The sequence below is a fragment of the Clarias gariepinus genome, chromosome 5 (genome assembly GCF_024256425.1).
Source record: "Clarias gariepinus isolate MV-2021 ecotype Netherlands chromosome 5, CGAR_prim_01v2, whole genome shotgun sequence".
NCBI lineage: Eukaryota > Metazoa > Chordata > Actinopteri > Siluriformes > Clariidae > Clarias > Clarias gariepinus.
Genome location: NC_071104.1, coordinates 17,163,177 through 17,184,143, shown reverse-complemented (window position 1 = coordinate 17,184,143; position 20,967 = coordinate 17,163,177). Strand labels below are relative to the sequence as shown.

Below are 20,967 nucleotides of genomic sequence, written 5' to 3'. Positions count from 1 at the left end.
TGCAGCACAGATGTGAAGCCATGGTTATACAACTAAATATTAGTTCAGAGATGCGCAAGAAAGATTAAACTTCAAGCATTTTTGTTTAAACTATAAATTCATCACTTTGTAAAGATGAATGATTATTTTTTATATTTGTTTTTCTTCAATTCCTGTAAACTAATAATACATTTAGCCCATTTTTCTTCATGTTGTGATTTAGAATAAAATGTGCAGGGTGTCCAGTGTATTTGTGTAATTTAAACGAAAAGTTCATATATGGATATGGAGCTTTACTTACTTTTTTCAACACACTGCTATTATTTTGAGCACAACTGTATATAGGGCTCAGGATTGTGCAGCACAGAGTGATATATCCTTTTTTTTCCAGCACAAAATTGGCAATATTATTAACTGAAACTACCCAAACATGGCAAAGAAATAGCATAATGCAACCACAGGGGGGCACAATCCAGTGCCTTGTGCCAGTCCTGAGTCTGGATAAATGCAGACAGTTGTGGCAGGACGGGCATTCAACGTAAAACATTTGCCAAATCAATTATGCAAATTATTAACAGGACTTCCATACCGGATTGGTCGTGGCCCTGGTTAACAACAACAGCAAACAGTGCTGTTAACCTACAGGGTGCTGGTGGAAATAAGTTTGAATCACTAAATTTGAAATTAAACACTTAACATGTGAGGGAATTCAAGACTATTAGCTTTAATTTACTAGATTTGACAAAAGTGTGACATTAACAAAATTCTGAATTTACAGACATTTGCTTACAAACAGACCCATTTTGGGGGCTAATAAATAATGGAACAAATGCCTGACAAGCAGGTGTGACCTATTCCCTCAGTCCAGGAAGAGGCTCCGACTGAGACATTTACATTTGGTAGCTGTTTACTTAAACTCTCACCATAAGGGCTGAAAAAATAAATAAATAAACCCATCAGACATATACCAAGAACAGTGGAAATGGCAATACAACAATTTGTAAAATTCAAAAGATGGAATTTCAGGAAAGAAAAAGTGGAAGACCACAGAAGTCTGTCCAAACTGATGAAGAACCGTTTTACAACATCTAGCCAAGTTAAGAACACTCTTGAGGAAACTGATTTGGTCCTGTCCATGGGTTGCAGACTTCAGGCAGTCATTGACTGCATAGAATTTTCAGATTATTAAAGATAAACCCTATGTGTATAAGAATGTTAGTTTATGTTATTTATGAGCCCCTAAGTGGAGTGGTTGTGTGTATAAAAAATAAAAAATAAAAAAATAAAAAAAAATCACTCATTCCTGATTAGTAGTGCCACACTTTTGTCAAGTCTTGACTTCGTGTCTTAAAGGTTTCATTTAATGTGGTGGTGTAAAAGGGCCAAATCCCTAAAAACCTTTTTATGTGGGAAGAAAAAACATGAATAAAAAGTCCACAAACAAAAACCACAGTGCACTTTTCTCCTTACCCTGACGCTCCTATTGCTCCAGAATAAGGGGAGTCTGAACCCAGACCACATCATGATCTTCCATTGTTTTAAAGTCCAACATTTATGCTCCTTAACAAACTGAATTTATTTTTTCAACCACACAGCTGTTGAGTCCCTGTTCTTGGTGAATATTGAATGTGGAAATGCTCTTATTTCAATATTAAATGTAGTTGTGGTTTCTATTAATGTTTTTACAATACAACGTCAAGTGTTTAAGTGATCTTCGATCTTTATTTTCTTTGCTTGATGCAGGCCAATAACTTGACTCTTGTGAAACAGATTAACATATTTCCATGTCGAAGGGATACATCTTTCAACATGGTTGCTTAAGCAATGAGTAGCTACTAATATTAATTTACTCAGTCAATGCAGAACACGTTCTGAGGAGCTAAGGAAAGATTAAAAAATTTTATTCACCTTGTAATTGTTAAAAACCTTTATTACGGTATAAAGTTTTGGAGGAATTATTTCCTGATTTATGTATTAATCATTGTTTACAAACCATTTAATGAAAATACAGGAAAGTGCAAAGCTGCACTCAGTTGAGTATCAATTTAACATAAACCCCCAAAATGCTACTTAAAACAGAAATAAAAAAATAAAAAAATCCTAAAAGTGAGTTTCCACAATGCAGCAATATAGTGCAGAATGTTGTGTTCTGGGGTCGGCTTCATCCTAAATAACTCTCTTTACCAACAAATACATAATCTTACTTTAAATCAATAAAGCAAATATCAACCTGTAGACGTTTTCTCAGTCACATAATGGAGGACTGCAGGACAACAGCAGCTGCTTTTAAAGGAGACACTGCTTGTAATGGACAAGAGAGCAGTTGAGTGCAGTTTGAGGGCAATGACAGTGCAGCTGTCCTATTTTCTGAGAAAATAAATTTTGCATTTTAAAATTAGTGGTTGTGTGTGTGTGTGTACATGCATTGTGTGTGCATTGTGTGAAGAAAGGGAGCATTTGTGAGCATAAAGTGGAGGATGATTTATAAGGGCTTTATGCAAAGCCACCGTGTTGAATACTAGCAGAGCAAGCAAGACACCCTTTCTCTCCTAAAGTGCACAGTTCTAGTAACTGATAGCAATCAGGACAATGGGCTCTAGATTTTAGCCAAGCATACCCCAATAGATAGCAGTGTGTGCACAAGAGAGAGGGGTGCATTGTGGAAGCAGATCGGGAAACCATGCCCCTGGCCATTAGTGACGGTCAGCTGGACTCCTGAATAGCACTCTTTCGAACAGCAGGACTCTGACTGACAGGCAGGCTGGTTAGATGCTGGACATGCAGGGCTGATGTCGTGAATTGACGGGGGCTGAATCTGGAGTGAGACTGGGGTAATGAATTGAGAAAGTAATGCTTCCCTACTTGTCCCATGTGTCTTGTCCTATGTGCTTTCACAGCTCTCACAAGTATCCTTCATACTTGAATAAAAATCTGCTCCTCATTATGTAGGGTTGATAGGCACAATGCAATTTTATGTCTTAAAGAAGTTCAAAATGTTATTCCTGATGAAGTGTCTCCAAAAACATTGAAACTCAGGACAGGGTCTGAGAACAGTAGTTAAGGTGGATGGGGCCACTGTTTGCAAATAAATCCTGAGATACGCCAACTGCATCTCCCTGTAGTGACCACACCCTCCTGTGTGCACATAAGTAGTAAAGATTCTCCTTTTCTTCCTTTAAACAGTGCACTTAACATATCTAAATACTTGTGGCTCAATACAATTTTAAGGGACATTAGCAGCCATGCTATCTTGAAGTGGGTTAAAGTAAAATGAGGTCTCGTTAGCAGGAGCACGTGGCTCAGTCCATCTCCATGTCCATGAGCTTGCTGCGTGGTGTGTGCATAGGGTTTCTGGAAAAGCAGCAGCGGGAAGTAATAAGTCCAAGAACAATGGACAGCAGGCCAACAAGTAAAGCTGCTGCAAGGCCATAAAGCACTGGGTTCTTGATGGAGTCCCACACTGGAGAGAGACAAAAAAAGTTGTTGTTTTTTTATAAAGACACAACACATTTGCATTTTTTTTCTAAATATTATATATAAAGCTGCAGCATGGAAAATAATCCTTACATGCCAAGTTGATGGAGAGAAAGACTGGAGTAGATGTAAGTTGCTTTCCCTCATTCCAAAGTCCAGTGTCAGAAGAAAAATGCCAGAGCTTGGCCGTGCAGTAGTACTCGCCCATGTCCCGGTCCTGAACATGGTAAACACTGAGCACAAATGTGTCCCTGTCTGTTCGCTCTATACTACACTGTGTGCTCTCATTTCCTTTGCTCTTCTTCACCACTCCCCACCGGTCCATGCTGATGAGGAGCACAACACCATTTTTGAGTGCCTGTGTTGGACTCCGGGACCACTGCACATCATACGCCACTTCATAAGAGAGACAGGGAAAGAAAAAAAATTACCATTAAAATGGGGGGGACTTTCAAATGTACTCAACACCTTTAAGAGAAAGAGTGCAAACTTCTTTAGGATCCAAATCCTGCGAGTCTGTCAGACAGGCCCCTGCACGCATGCCCTCTGCTATGAGTGGAATCTCCACAAAGATCATGGTGTAATGCTAAGGGTTGAGCTGCCACACCTCTGTGTATCTACCAGAGACAAGTCATTTTTGACACTACACAGAGTTATAAGCTACATAAGGTTATATGCGTATCTGCCTCCAAAAGTATCGGAACAGCAAGGCCAGTTACTTAGTTATTCCTATTCATTGGTTTTCATTGACATTTGTGTTTGAGATCAAGGATCAAAATTTTAACATTAATTTCCTGATATTTATATCTAGATCTCCTAAATAGCTTAGAACATGTTAAGTTTAGTTTTAACCCACCCATCAAGTGATTAAAAAAATACTGGAAAAGATAAAATAGATTTTTTCTCTTGTTGTCCAGGTGTGCCCTGTTAAATTTATGTTGCACGGAGTGTCTCCAACAACAATCATTTGAAGCTAAGAAAAAAGGGAATATTTATCATAGCCTCACTAAAACATTGGGCATTGCCAGTACAATGTGGAATGTCTTTGGGGAGGGGAAGTAAACCACCGCTGTACTCACAACCAGACATCTGGTCGCCCAAATAAAACTGCAGTAGTTCATAACAGCTCTCACAATGTTTCTGTCATAAAAAACCCAACACAACAGGAAGTGAAATCAACAACACACAAAATATAGAGGTCATACCACAAGACAAAACAAAACAAACAAAAAAAAACATTAAGGACAGTGAGAATCAGAGGGTCTGATTGGAATTTAATAGAAATAGTTTATCAAGAGGACAAAAATTTTACCTCTACCAAAGTGATGGCAAGCCCAGTGTGTGAAGGTAAAAAAGGATCTGCTCATGACGTAAAACATATAAGGCCATGGATCACATATAGTACTTTCAAAAGTCTACAGAAATGTTCACTCATTGCCTTGCCTTTACCACTTCATCTTGTATACAGGGTGCTAATACTATGCATAATCCATGAGATATGTTTTACATCATGGGCAGATCCCAGGAGGGGTACACTCAATTTGGAATTTGCCTTTGGAATGTGGGAGCTGAAAACTAAAACTGGAGCACACGGAGGAAACCCACCAAGCATGAGAAGAACATGCAAACTTAAATCAAAGCAAGATCTTGGTGTCCAAGGTGACAGCACTAACCCCTAATCCACTGTGCTGCCTATAGAAAGATATTTTTCTATAAATAGGCAGACATTTCTCTTACCTTAACACTAAATGGCCTGCGTCCAATGGGGATATGTTTACTGTAACGCCTATATATACTGTAGATGTAAATACCTGGAAATTAAAGCTGAAATTCTGATCCATTGTCTCAATCAGCTTTTGAACTCTAATCCATGTTATTTATAATTTTTCCCCTTCAGAATGTAAAACTTGGCCAGGTGAAAAAAATCTATTTTATAACACTTTTGGTCTAAACTCATTCCATCATACTATTTGAAGGCAAATGTATATGGATCACTTCCTATTGGTAAAAGTACCGGTTTCTTAGATCTTTGAAATGTTGTTACTGTAACTAAGCAGTAGGAGACCACAATCAGTGGTTTGAAAGTACAGAAGGCCTTGACTGACCAAGTTAAAACACAGAAAATTACTCTACTGCCTTATGTACAGGAAATGATATTAAAATCACAAAGCAACATTACAACATTGCCCTACTATAATGCACAGAATATGATTTTTCAATATGGCTGTTAAAGTATTATTTCACGTTATTCTGCAATTTTAGTTTTATGGAGTGGTGAGCTCACTTATTTCCATTACAATGTACAGTCCTAGTAACTGAGTGGGAGCGAGTATGGTGATGACAGCAGGGCAGAGCACTTAGACAGGAATAGCAAGCGCTTTCTATGAACCAAAGATAATTTCAGGGCCTTAGGGGAGAACAATGGCCCTTATTCTCAAACCATGAATAACAACTAGGCCAATACTAGCCTTGAAATAAGTGTGCAATTCTTTATAGAGTGCACCTGAAAAAAGATATACACATGTACAGTATATGCATACAGAATATATACATTTAGATCTAAATTAATGTATTACACTCCACAGCAGACATTTACAATTTTCCAAGTAAATAACTAAATAATGCAAATAGGTTCCATCATATGTTAAAGCTGCGAATTGTGTAATGCTAATATCATAAGCCCTGCCCCCCCACCCAAAAAAAGAAAGGAGGGATAAAAATGACTTGTGAGTTTACACACCTGGTGACACAAAGATTGATGCAAAGAAGGAACATTGCCTTGTATTACCTAGCAACGCAATATCCTTACAACAATGAACCTTCTGCAAACACATTCTAACAGCTGGCTAAGGCAACAGGACGTGGAACAGGAGCCCTGAAAATTACTCCATGCTATTTAGCTATAGGACTAAAACTGCAAAGGGTAGACAAGATGCCTTTTATATATATAAAAAAACAAAAAAACAAACAGCCTAATGATATGGTGTTATATGAAAAGATTTGGATACGCAATATTCTATTCTATCCATCGTTCATTCATTGTTTTTTTTTTTTATTCTGCTCACAAGACACAACACAGTACAGTTATAGAGTCAACATCACTCACTGTATTTAAGATTGTATCTCTATATCAGGTCTACTCACCATGTCCACTAAAATACAAATGGCAGACTACTTGCCTGTGTTTGATGTAGCCCCCTGTACATCCATAATGCACTTCATTTTGACTGTGTCCCCAGGCTTAAGCTGACTGCTGTCTGAGTAAATAGACACATTGAATACTGGACCTGTGAGGAAAAGGGACACACACACACACACACACACACACACAGGATTTTAAGGCCACATGCTTTCATATTGACCTTCCTTAAGGAAATTAAACAGTCAGATCAGTGATGCAGTGAAGAAAATTGTAGACTGGTATGTCTAAATGAATAAGAGAGCGACTGAAAGCCTATATAAGCTGCAGTAGCAATTTGCCCTGAGGGAGTTCCTATCTAGAGATAATCAGGGCAATGCAACTGACAATGAACTATATAAGCTATAAATACCAGTAACACTAAGGCAGGCTCTAAACTGTTCTATATGTAAAACAAATTTGTAAAATGATACCTGTGTCTATAAAGGCAAGCTGTATTTTATTTGATTCAGCACTGATTTCGCTGTTCCATGTGTTGCTCTGATCACGAGTCCAAGCGGTCACATGACAGTAGTAGGAACCTTGGTCAGAGACTTGAGCTCCATTTAAACGGAAGCGGTACTCTTGTGGACCCGTCTTCTCCAGAGCCACACTACCAGCGCGACTGGGCACCACTCCCTCCTCCTGCTTCAGAATGGAGTCCGCACTCAGAGACAGAAGCTTCTGTGACTCTCCACCTGCCGTCTTTTCAAAGTGGATGAGCACTGAATAGCTGGGGTTTTGTATGTTCTGACCAGTCACCAGACACATCATCTCAAAAGTAGAGCCGACTGTCGAAGCCACATTTTCTTGTTTGGCTGCCACACTGAGGACTGGTGCTGCAAATAAAGGTCTACACATTAACTCCAATACGTTCCATTTATTTTCTACTCTGAAGTACACTGAAGTTTTTTTTTTTTTTTAAGATTATTATTATTATTATTTATTACCTTTATTCTTTATTACCTTTTCTTAGTTAACAACTGTGAGCACCTGTAACCGAGCATAAGCAATTTCCCTTTGGGATTACCGTAATAAAGTTATTTGAATCTTGAATTGAATCTTGAATCTTAAAACCAAACCTACTACCAACACGACAAAAAGCCAGCAGTAATTAACAATGGCACTCCATAGCACTGAAATTGGAAGCTTATTAAAATGAGCAGTACACACTTTCCACTCTAACAGAAAGATCTTTGTGTGTATAAACTGTTGTGAAAAAGACCTAATTATTACAGCAATTAAAAGCCACTTATTCATGTCTGTATTATGAAACAAAAGTCACATTCATGCATCATCTGCTGTCCTGTCAATGACTGCGACCTTGGGGATGTGACTAAATTTGCTGCACTGAGTAACTACCCAAAATGTGGGAATATCTCATTCATGTATTTTAAGATCTCATTCTGCAAAAATTTAACCTTGGCTGTATTTTGCGTCGCCACGTGAAGCTATTTCGGCATACGAATGATCAAACCAGATGCACTTAATTCTGGCAGTCTAAAAACTATACTCAATATACCAAATCCAAATGTGTATTATACAAAACAGACACTGTAGTGACTTTGACATGAAGTACTTTAAGATGGTTCAGTTGGAAATAATCAACTACACAGAAAGAAAAAAAAAAGTTGCTTACTCTTTGAGGACCACTGTACTGTGACTGGAGTAGACTTAAGCTCTTTGGCTTTGTTCCAGTCTCCCTGGCGGCCACGGGTCCAGACAGCCACACTGCAGGAGTAGAAGCCCATGTCTTTGTCCCGAGTATGCAGCAGTTGTAGCCCGAATTTGTTCAGACCACTGCGCGTCACTGCAATATTTCCAGTAGCCAGCAACTGCTGATACAAATCTCCTGGAACGAGTACCCCAAGATTATCTAGGGAAGCAATGGTTACAGGCTGAGATGTGCCTGCTTGCATGCTTGCATAGTACCAGGTTACACTCAGACGACCATCCTGCATGTTCAGTAGATTGGTCACCTCACAGAGCAGCTCGGTGGGGTCGTTTATGAACTGAGGGATTTGACGGGCTGTGAGACCCAGTTGAAAATCTGGTTCTGTGATACAGAGAAGGAAAAAAACAACAACAATATTTATTTAATGTCATTATAAAGCATTAACCTTAAGCAAGTTCATATTTTGACACAAGTCCATATCTGCTTTTCCTACTTGCCACTGCAATAAGAAAGGAATGCAGTGTCATACACTCGACCTATGATCAAACAGAACTATATTAAAGGAACAAATGAAAGGATTTACATTCCTTCTTTCTTGTTCCCAACTGCTGTTCAGGCTTTGCACACTCACAGGCACACCAATTATAGATGATTTAAGCCACAAGAAGTGTTGTATTCTCAGAATAAATTGAAATTCTGCTGTTGGTGGGTAAACAAACTAATTTGTGTTTCGTACATTTGAAAAGCACATTAAACTAAATAAGCACAGTCAATCAGCTTTAAAACAATCACTAGTTATACAACAGGTATTTACTAAAAAGGGCTCAACAGGGTGGCTCAAACATCTGGACCAATAGGCAAATAAGCAAGCGCTGTGAAATTTGGCAGTGACTTCTATGCAAGGAATCTTGTCTTGACATGAGAACGAGTTCAAGTCAATCTTCTTATTGTTCGTTTATAAGCCGCCTTGGGTCTGGAATAAAAAGAACATTACATAAGACAAAATGCCTATGGATCTAGATTCTTGGGCCACGCTGCAAATCTAGTGCCCAAACACAATAAAGACTAAGCACACAGACAATCATAGAGCATTTAACACACACACACAGATACTGATAAAAACTTTGAAAGGGGACTAATACAGTAAAGAGCTTGTCAGCACAGAACACTTCCTTCTATAGACAGATAGAGAAACCAAACCACTGAAACAGCAGACAGTTGTACTCTTTGTTCCTCTAACCTTCATCACAGGTGTACAGGAAAAAGAAAAGCACACAGTAAAGGTCCATTAGGACAGGGATCACAGACAGAGAACAGCGGATTAGTGTAGAATAAACAGCAAGTATTTATAACAGCAAAAGGTAGGAATTACATTTTTGTTACCATCTATTATAAAATAAAGGAGTTGTGTGACTTTTGAAACTTAAAGAGTGCTATGCCATTACTTGTTTATTGGCCAACTTCCAGCAAGGGCAGAGATAGCACCATATCCAAACCAAAAAGCACAAACAAAAAAAAGATACAGTATAATTAAACAGCATACTAAGCAGAATAATTAATTGTTAAACTTTAAAAAAGTTCTTTTGCACTGTAAATAATAAAAAAAAAATGTCAAAAGTAAATCCCATATTTCCTACACCAAACCACATAATGTGTCATGCAATCTGACTCTTTCAGGAGTACAGGTGAATTATTCAGCAATACAAACAGAATGCTAAATAATGTTTAAAAAGCATACAACAAAATGCTCCACAGGGTAGGCATTATAACAGTTAGTCTGTGGGAAAATAAAAGGAAGTTCTTGGTCATGTTTGGGACTTTCTACAGCCTCTGGCAGTTTTGCTGCCTGATGACGTATGAATAACTTTGGCTAGTTTTTTTAGGTGTTCAAAAACAAAACAAGGTAAATCATATCCAAGACCTTCACACTGCTGATGCATGGTAACAACAAACAGCAAACCGTTTTATACAAATTATGATATCTTAATCATAATCACCTGCTCACAGTTTTGTAATCCTCAAGAAGACTAACAGGTTTTTTCAGAATGACGATCATACAAAACATTGGTGAGGCTTGTCTGAACACTTCCTACTACATGCACACAGTGTTTCAACGTTCAAGCTGCAAAAGTAAAACTGTATGTGAAAAGGTGGCTGTGGATGAGGTAAACACTTGACTCAACAGTGCTCTAGGAAAAATGCCAGGAGCGAGAAAAATAAGCAGGCAGGAAAGAGAGTGGGAGGAGAGAACTGATTAAAAAAAAATGTTATAAAATCTTCTTACCCAGCTGTGTGACCTGGACTTGGACAGGATCAGAGGTTTTCTCAGCTGCCTGATACCATCCTCCATTGCCCTGTGGCAACCAGAACTTCACCTTGCATGAGTACAGGCCGGAATCTGAAGGCTGCACTTCGGAGAGGAGAAGCCTGAACATGCCTGGTTGAACCCTGCTCATGCTCACCAGCTCAGAGCCAGTCAGCACTTGGCCATCACGTCCAACGTGGAGCAGTACTCGCTGGTTGTTAGCGTTGTTAAGTTCCTTGACCAACCATATCACCTCTATACCCAGAGAACGCAGGCTCTTTGCAGCAACTGAGCAGGTCAAGTTCAGCGTATTCTCCACACTGAGAGTAACGTTTTTCTCCACAGAAACCATCAGTGACTCGGCTAAAACAACAGAGATGCATCTCCATCACAAAATGCTTAACTGGAGAAGAAAATAGTGCCTAAATAAGAGTTAATGCCTTAAATCAATTTATTAAATCAAGGCCATATTTTCAAGAATTCTCTATTATTTTTTTTTATATACTTGCTGGTTTTGTACCGCATAGAATCCCTGTTAATAAAGGGCTAATTTTAATAAAATGCTATGAGGTCATGTAGCTTCCTTGTGCACTTTGATTTCATAGTGCTTGATTAAAGACATGATTTGCAAAGAGCTCCTAGTTGAAATTGAGAAGTCATTTAACATTTAAATATCATAAAACACTGAACAGCAGGACACAGCAATACTTAAAGACAATCAATAAACAAAGCCTAAAGTTAAATTTTTTCAACAATAACTACAACATATAAAGACTATTTTAACAGTGGTTATTAGTATATTTTATTCAACTAATGACTCAGATACAACAGTAAGTAAAAAAAAAAAAAAATTAACTGAAGAAGAAAGAAAAAAACATTGCGTTACTCACCTAAGGGTGTGACTGTAATTCTCCCCATGTCTTCACTTCTTTCTAGAATATTCTGCCAGCCCTTCCCTCCCGCAGGCTGCTTCGTCCATTCCCTTCCTGTGCATACATACACACCCTGATCCTTTGGTTTCACCCCTTTTAGAATCAATCCATAACTTCCACCACCAGGGAGCACCATGATGAGTTCACCATCTGCGTAACGCTGGGCAAATGCTTGTCCCACTTTCATCCCATCATCTGGTCCAAATGTCAAGATCTCTTCCAGTGAGCTAGACCCTGTTCTAATAGACCAAGTGACTGACAGGGAAGTGTGAGCTGTGAAGGCTCGACTGATGTTGCACAGCAGGTTTACCGATTCGCCTTCTGAAACTGTTGGCTGAGAAATGACTGGAGCCACTTTTAGAGAATCGCCAATAACTGTGCAAAAAGAAGAACAATTAATTTATAGCTTCAAATTAATTATTTATAGAAACTTAAAGTTAGAAACTTAGTTAGTAACATTTACTGATTAAATACTTTACTACTTAATTAATTAAGCAACAATAATAAAGTTCATATTACTGTTTATGATAATCTTGATTTTCCATGTTTATCAAAAAACGTAAACCAAATATAACAGCATTTCTTTTCTTTTCTAGAGTTCCACAGATGTTGCTAAAAAGTATTCTGGGATGTCATGTCACAATGTACAGTGAAACCTTGGATCGCAAATAAAGTTTGCGAGTTTTCCGCAAGACGAGCAAAGATTTTTAATACATTTTGACTTGGAAAACAAACAAGTTTTGATTTATGAGTACAAAGTATCATGTATCACTCATGCACTTCTTGTTTTGAAGCCGAGCGTCACATGATCCCAACTGAGCTAACGGTTTTTCTTTCTCTTGCGCTGCAGGATTATGGGTAATCATCTCCCAATCATCTGCTGGGTCTTAGTGCGCATCTCTTACTGGTATAATCAACATCCGTGCACGCGTGTACTGTTTACTATAACACAGTGACCACATGTGTGTGCGTAAAACAATTTTATTTTGTGTCTGTATGCGTGTGTGTACAGTGCGCATTATGAATAAAGCAAAAGCAAGTCTCATTACAGGGATTAAAAATCTATTTTCTCTCTCTGCTCAAGGCTTGCCTGCTCTGTGTGCGTGCGCATTATTGGACACTGTGACCCCCCCCAAACACACACACACAGACCCCTCCCTACTTTCGCCTTCACAAACACTTTTTCTCTGCTCTGTCGCGATGCTTTTCAAAGGTAAAGCGCAGGTTAATTTGTTTTATTTTAACTTTACAGCAGTGATTCTGTTAGTGTGTCGCTCAAGTGTCAGAGAGATTTCTTGTTTATTTTTTATTTTTTAAAGTGTTTCCGTTGTGTGCGCGTTTTATTTTTACTTAATATTTTGTGTTAATTATACTTATGTATTTATTTATTTGGGCTGTGGAATGAATAATTTGAGTTTCCATTATTTTTTATGGGAAAATTAAATTTGGTTAACGAGTGTTTTAGAATACGAGCCCGCTTCTGAAACTTAAAAGATTGGCTGCTGCATAACTCAGTACTTTAACCAATCCCGTCATTCCACTCTTCTGATTGGCTACAGCACATCTCAGTACTTTGACCAATCCCCGCGTTGGTTTGACAACCATATGCAACATCAGAACTTTTATTTACACTTTGCATAATTACACTTTGCATGATCACTTTAAGTGCTACCCTTCTTACCCTGACATCCCCATTGCTCTGAAATAGGGTAACTCAGGAGTCCTCAGACTACATGACCTCTTCCCTTGTTCCAAGGTCAAATCCTTATGATCCCTAACAAGCTGAAGGCTGTCTCGTTCATATGTTGGGACATATGTTGGGATTCTGTGCTGTAAGAATACTTTAGAGCACACCACCAGCAGGATTATAGAAGAACCGCAACATTTTATAACCTTAAATGCAAACATATGTAAACTAAAACTGAACTAAAATTTATGATTCTGCAGTCAGTGTGGTGATATATGAATTGCCACACACAAACACACACACCAAAGAAAATAATCTCTATTAAGCATAGATGTGATGAACTTTAAGCCACCAAGTCATCTCCAGTCATGGTCATTAAGGAATTTTACCAACCACAATTCTGCCACAAAAGGTTTAGCACTATGCTTCCAGGTATTAACAATGCCTTGGACAACACAGTCTCATTAGTTATTTACTTTGCTTGATGCAGTGCAGTAGTTTGAACCTTTTGAAAGTAACATCTTTTTCATGACTACTAGACGCTTCCTTCGACATAATTTAATAAATTGTACTAAAGCTACTTGCTGCCTCAGTTAGAGATAAAGAAATTGGTGCCAGCTAAAACATTAATAATAATCTTAATTAAAATCTTAATTGTAGTTTGTTTATAACTGAATTGTGACTTTTTATTTTGGGCCAGGAAGTACATATTACAAGTAAAATAAACACACAACATATCTTTAATACAGTAAAGCCACATACAAACGCATCCGCCCGCCCCACCAATCATTGAGCTAGAATGAACTCTTCATGCCATTTCCTCTTAAACTAAAGTTTCCTCTTGAGGAGGTCAAAGCCCCAAACCCTAGGGCATCACTAAATTAGCAAACAACTTCAACAACAAGTTTACAATAAAAAAAAAACCAAAAAAAAAAAAAAAAAAATTTGCTGTAAATATTACATAATGCTAGTTCCAACAAATTTTTCTTTTTAAATTTTATATAAAATTGTATTATTGTCCCCCCCAATTTCATTTTTGTTTCATGGCACAAAAATAGCCCAATAAAAACATCAGTGTAAGGACAGGAAAACAACCCACCTTTAAGTTCCACATCAGCAAAGTAGTTCCCTTTGACGACTGAATCAGTGCTGGGTGTGCTGCATCGATAGACAGCAGTGTCTGAGGCTCTAACCTTTCTTATAGTCAGCTCTACTGCATCATCTGCCAATTTCTTAACGCTGATATCGCCACTGTTGACCCGGTCCTTCATTGAGGCGTCGGTGTACGTCTGATCAAAAGTTGAAATGAGTGGGACTTTTTCACTCAGGATCAGGCTCCAATCAAAATCCTGTTCAGGTGGCCCTTCATAGTCCGAGACATCACAGCGGATCGACACAGACTGGCCCTCGACACGCACCAGTGGACCAGCGGGCACTTTCACCACTCTGCTCTCACCCTGGAAAGCTGAATCAGAGAAGAAAGGAATTTATTCACATGTATGTCTTTTTTGCCTTTTATCACTCTGCTGCCATCTTTGAGCTGTGTCTACTTATACTAATCCAGTGGTTCTTAAAGTGTCTAGTGAGGAATACAGACATGACAGGTGGGGCGCAATTAACGGGAGGAAATTAGTGAAAAATAATAGAAAGTACCTATTATAATTAATGCTTTTCTTTATTGAAAATAAAGATCGGACACTGGAAACTAAACAATCACACGCAAAGAAATGGCTCATTAATACAAAAAAATTAAGATAACATCAGAGACAAAGTGGAGTCATAGTGCAACAATAACGGTTTAACGTCGGCATGTTAATTGCAGTGGAACTGCAATATAAGGAAACATTCGGTATTATATATGTAATTTCATTTATTTCAATGTGTATGCTGATGTTTCTGTATTTTTGTTAAACATTACTATTTTATCAGGCAGTACTAGTCTGGCATTCCCAGTTTCCAGTGTGGCAACAAAGTAGCTTTTTGATCCTTCAGGCGCTGAACAGAAGGGAAGACCAATATTGTTCTACGCTTTTTGTTGGTGTCCAGCATTTTGCGATGATCCCTAAATTATTCGTTGCGCCGTAGAGAATAATGGTGTTTATGCTTTTAAACATGTATAATTTAAGGTGGATGTAGCTTAAAGACAATGTAGAGAGGAAATATATGAGGGTATCTTATTCGTGGGTTTATTTACGCAGCTATTGAATTCGGAGATGCGAATATAAAACTAACTTTACCGCGGACACAAACCGGTTATGCGCTAAAATGCCCCCCTGCCACGAATTGCACCTCCTACATAATCTTTATCAAATATTATATTGGGACATTCAAAGGTTTATTATTATCAAATATATTATTACTTTTATAATTAACCCTAGGCACGTGACAGCTGTCGAGAAGATTAATACAAATCACCAAAAATGATTAGGCTATTTTATGGCTCATTTATTTTGCAGGGGTTTGTCAATCTACAAATAAAAAATTATTTATCACAAATTACACTATATAAATATTGTTTGTGGTGAAAAATTACAGGAAATAATTTTTATTATAAAATAAGCAATATAAAAATATACATTTTGTATATGAAAAAATATATAATTTATATTGGCCTATTTTCCCCCTATACAACATTTTTTTATATTGCTTATTTTATAATTACATTTGTTTGTTATAATTTGTAATTTGTGAACCATAAACCTATGAATTTAAGTTCTACTATATTATTTGAAAAAGATTATGTAGGGGGGGCAATCCGTGGCAGGGCGGCATTTTAGAGCATAACACCGGGTCAGTAGCGTACTGTATGTAGTGAGCATAATAACGCCAATGGATACATTTGTTACATGGACCACAAAAAAGCAGGTGATTCAGCACTATCAGCCTTATCAACCAAAAATCCAGCCGAAAGGAATACATGATGAAGCCTATGTTGCGCTTGGATTCATGGTGGGGGTGGTGGGACAGAGGAGAGACCCGTGTGTGTTTTGTGTCTTAAAACGCTGGCAGCAGACAGCATGAAACCCAACAAAGTAGGAATACACTAAAAGACAACATACCCAGTCACGTTAATAAGCCACAAGAGGTCTTTGAAAGAAAGCTCTAGATAAGTGACAGTTAGCCTGTTAAGTTCTTTATTACCTTTCTTAGTTAACAACTGTGAGCACCTGTAACCAAGCATAAGCAATTTCCCTCTGGGATTAATAAAGTTATTTGAATCTTGAATCTTATAACTATTGCACATGTATTTTATCTGTTTTGAACTTGGTGTTATTTGATCTTATTGGTTTAGAAATTGATATTTCAATAAATAGTAAAGTTTTTGTTATTATTATGTTGACAAGTGGGGCTTGAAAATTCGCCCACCGCCTTAAGTGGGAAATGACAGAAAATGTTTAAGAACCACTGTACTAATCGCTAGTGATGTGGAAATTTGTTTTTTTTTTAAATTGTGAACATTTACAAGGAAGATGCACTGGTCGTTCAGCCCACGACTGGAATTGCCCATTTTTCAGCTCGATTAGCCATGACTGATCATGTTGGACATAAACGATTCTATGCCAAGTGTACCAGCCTCTAGGTGGTGCAACAGAAAAAAAAAAATTGTTACATTATTAAAAGTCCCTGATCAGCTCTTTTCTCCAAACACTGCAAGCAAATTAGGCTTAAAACCCACTCATTACACTGGTCTTCAAACACCATGTGCTTCAATTTGTCTCGAGATATGCATGTTAGAATCTGCCCGTGGCCATGTAGTCACAATTGCTCAACACATGCTCAAGACTTGAGGTGGTAAATATTCACCATTTCTTTAGAATTTCTTTAGCATCCCGTGAATTATTTGCCAAGCTTGTTTAGATATAATAATTATGACGCCGAACAGCAGGTCAGTAGTTTAATTTAGTTTTAGTGAAATGTTATGCTATTTGCAGATAGTTTGTATTGCTTAAATGGTGCCCTTGGATTTAAATGAGAAAACTATTATGAGTAATGGACTACACATAATTAATCATGTTCCATTCAGTTGTGCAATTCATGATCAACTCAGGAATAAAACTTTTGAGCCATGACAACTTTTTTCTAAAGGTTTAAAGTCCTAAAATAGTAAGAAAATCTGCGGATGTTGTGTTTTTCTACTAAAGGTTTTGTAGATTGTCAGGCAGAGGCTCTGGGCCCCAAACCAGCCTTTTCTCACCACCTCTGACCTTAATAATCCCAAACTCCCTTTAGAGGATGAGACAAACGTATTGTTAAGTTTGTGCCGATTTGTTTTAAAAGAAAGAAAATGGAATGAAATTCCACTTAACTCTCATCAAGCTCCCAACTATCAATACACAACATAAACAGCAAGGCCTTTAGCTGGCACTTTGAAAGTTGGTACCAGACCTGAAAGGCATAGTTTCAACACCACACACAAACACACACCATTTATGGAAGTGTTAATTGTAAGTATCCTTTTTTGGTCCTCATCCTACTTTAATGACTGAATCAAGAAACACACTACTACAATAAATGTTTAGATTTTTCCACTCTATAGTTATAAACAAGTGAAGGCAGCAAGGAAGCCACTGGGTGGAAATTAATAACATTAAATAAATCAAGGACTGAGAAAGATCATGATAATCTGAGGACAAAAAATAAAAAAGGGCAGTGAAACAAAAGCATGCAGAGACAGAATACACGTAAAGGCTTGTCTCCACATGTACTGGAAGCAAGTTTCGAGCCAAAGGGAACAGATAGATCAAGATAAAAAAAAAGGAACAAGCTTTCAGTCAAATAAAGTGGGAGGAATGAGGAAATTATTAAAATATGGAAAAATATAAGAATTTTTATTACTGTAACTAATACAGCTCCCTTTCTCCTAAACAAGTGTTATAACCACAAACACATGCACACGTTTACACACACACACCCAATCCACCCACACATATTAAACTTACTTAAGCAACAGATCATGATTAAAGAACAAAGAAAAACTAGTATAATACAAAACATCGTACCAAAATTCTTTGTAGACTACAACTTGAATCTAACAAATGCAAGTGACAAGTGATGACAAATGTGATGAAATAGATAATGATCAAATAAACTTGTGAACTTTTTTTGTTTGTTGGTTCCCTAGTAAGTGAATACTTTCTCTCAAAGAAGAAGCAGTTTTGCTTAACACAGAATAAAAAAAAAAAAAAAAAAAAAAACATGACAAGGAAACAAATTCTCATTTAAAATATACTGAATTAAATACTAAAACAAATTTACAGTAGAAGTTCTAATAGTGCAAACACAACACACTGGACATTCATGGTTATAATGTGTTAAACATTTGTGCCAAGTTTCCAGCTACTTCAAATCAGTCTGGCTTGTTTCCAAAACATTTCATACTTGCAGTAAGAACTTTCCTGATTTATACATCAAGAAAAAAGGAAATCTATTACACGACTTTAAATTAACATAGAAAAGAGAGACGTTTGTATATCTTGTTGTTGTTGGTAATTATTTTATTGATTAAGGCTGGTTAATCAACACCTAAACAAAGTCGGAGAGAGGTGAGGTCAGGCCAAGATCCCCAACCGGCTTTTTTTTTTTTTTTAACTCAGATACACCCGAGTATCCGTGGTATCAGAATATCGAGAAAGGCGTACTTCAGTCATAAACGATATAACTTACCAAGAGTCATGAACCAAATAAAAAGACCAAAGGCTCGTTTTTCTCTCGGCATCCTGACAAGGCGATTAAAATTTTCCCACGGGATCGCCTTTGTAAAACCAAACCGCGCAAAGATCTGCTTCTGTCCTGCGGGTAAACTCTCCTCAGTCCGCTCAAAGCTTCGAAACTCCTTTTAACTTCTTCCTGAACCGTGGTCCGAAAAACCTTTCTCACAACACAAATGAAAAAGTCCCGTCGACAAAATTTCGCGCATATTTCGTGCGTATTACTTAGACTCGACTACGTGCATGGCGTGGCCGCTCAGCCCGGAAGTTAAGTCTCGGTGCTGTTTTTTAATTGGACGAGATTGGGTTTGAGACAGAGCACTATCCGCCGCAGGTGAATCACCGCGCGCCTCGGGCACAAAACGTTCGCACCAATAGCATGCGCATGCGCAGCACGCAGGCTAATTAGCTCTCCCGAAATAACTCGAAACCTCCGGAGACACTCTTCACGTTGTAGCACCGCTCCAGGTTCTGTTTTCGTTAAGACTAAATGATCCAGTGCTTATTTTTTCTCAAATATTTATTTGAACGTCAAATTTGTTATAAAATGTAGTGCTAAAAAAACGCCAGTCGTTGTAGCAAAAGTCTGGAAGGTCAAGCTTAAATGTTTAACTTAAACGTTTCTAATAATTACTCAAGGTTTCACATTATGAGTCATGTTTCTGCTCATACTTTCGGGATAGTTTCATTTATTTATTCATCCTGAGTAATAGTTTTATCATAGTCAGGGTCTCACAACATCCAAAGCCTCTCCCAGAACTGCTAGGTGTGGTGCAGGACACACCCTGAATTGCCACCATGCACACACGCATTCACAGAGGCTATTTTAGCACAGCTAATCCACCTCTTGGCACGTTTTGTGTATGTCAAAGGAAACCAGATAACCAGAAGAAAACCCACACATGCTAGTGACACAATTTGCAGAAGCTCCACACAGACACCAACCTGAGCTCAGGACTGAACTAATAATACGAGACACCATCACCCAGCAACATAAGTACATCACCACAAATCTTGTCTTACATAATTCAATCATCTGTTTAAGAAGCTAACATATTTGTGGTATTTGTCTTACTGCTGCTGAATACAACCACATTTTTGTTTAAATAAGTGGTGGTTTTTTTTCTTTCTTTCAAACCTTTCCAGCAGACTGTATGCAACAAAAGGACAGCTTGCTTAATTCTGATATGATTACAAAGGACATCATGCATGAGTTTGCGTAAGGGGTAAACATGTGGAATTTAACATGCTGGTGTAACTAATGAGTAATGCTATAGATCATAAAATAAAGGTTGATTAACCTAAAGCATATTGTTAAGCTAAGAGTTATCCTCTAAACTTAGCTCAACAATATACTTCAAGTTAATCAGACTTTACAGATCATGAGTAGCATCTGTAATATTATGACTTTTCATCAAGTTCGCTGAAATTAATAATAAAAAAAGCAATATACAGTACTGATATTTTCTAAAGCATAAAAAGAAAAAAAACTTCACATGATGAGTGAAGCGGATGAACTTATTATGAAAATGATGAAGCTAAAAAAGGAACTTACAATCTGTTCCTGCCACTGAAGTTCTCCTAGCAGTCATTGACTACCCTGATTAGGTGGTATTTCCAACTATTGTACAGGTGCTGATCTTGAGTTGCTGACTCAATGTAAACTGAACTGTTTATATTGTTTTTAATTTTTCTCATAATGTTTAACAATCGTAAAAAAAAAACGTGTGCAACACAAACTCTTTTACTTGTTTCAATTTGCTGCAAGAACACTAAGAAGTGGATTTATAGCATTTTGCAAAATCATAAAGGTCTCACTCATATCAACAAAACAATTAGACATGCAAGTATTTTAGCATTTGTCCCTTTTAACACCATTTTGACCTAAACAAGTCACAGACTAAAATCTATTTTTGCAGTTAAGCCCTTTATGCATATTTCAACACAGAGATATGATTATATAATTAATATTATTGAGGTGTTCAGACACAATATCACACACACACACACACACACACACACAACTGCT

The 20,967-nt window shown here is 37.6% G+C and overlaps 1 protein-coding gene across 1 annotated transcript; it reads right to left on the bottom strand.

The window, feature by feature from the left end:
• Window positions 1-1,281: 1,281 nt before the first annotated feature.
• LOC128524641 (prostaglandin F2 receptor negative regulator-like) lies at window positions 1,282-19,273 on the bottom strand. The gene is made up of 9 exons (XM_053497310.1): window positions 18,895-19,273; window positions 14,330-14,695; window positions 11,502-11,918; window positions 10,591-10,974; window positions 8,271-8,687; window positions 7,066-7,470; window positions 6,633-6,740; window positions 3,547-3,849; window positions 1,282-3,439 (listed from the first exon to the last, which is right to left on the bottom strand). Exons 1-9 carry the CDS (start codon window positions 18,944-18,946, stop codon window positions 3,279-3,281), a joined length of 2,613 nt encoding a protein of 870 aa, XP_053353285.1. The 5' UTR covers window positions 18,947-19,273; the 3' UTR covers window positions 1,282-3,278.
• Between the last annotated feature and the right edge of the window lie 1,694 nt (window positions 19,274-20,967).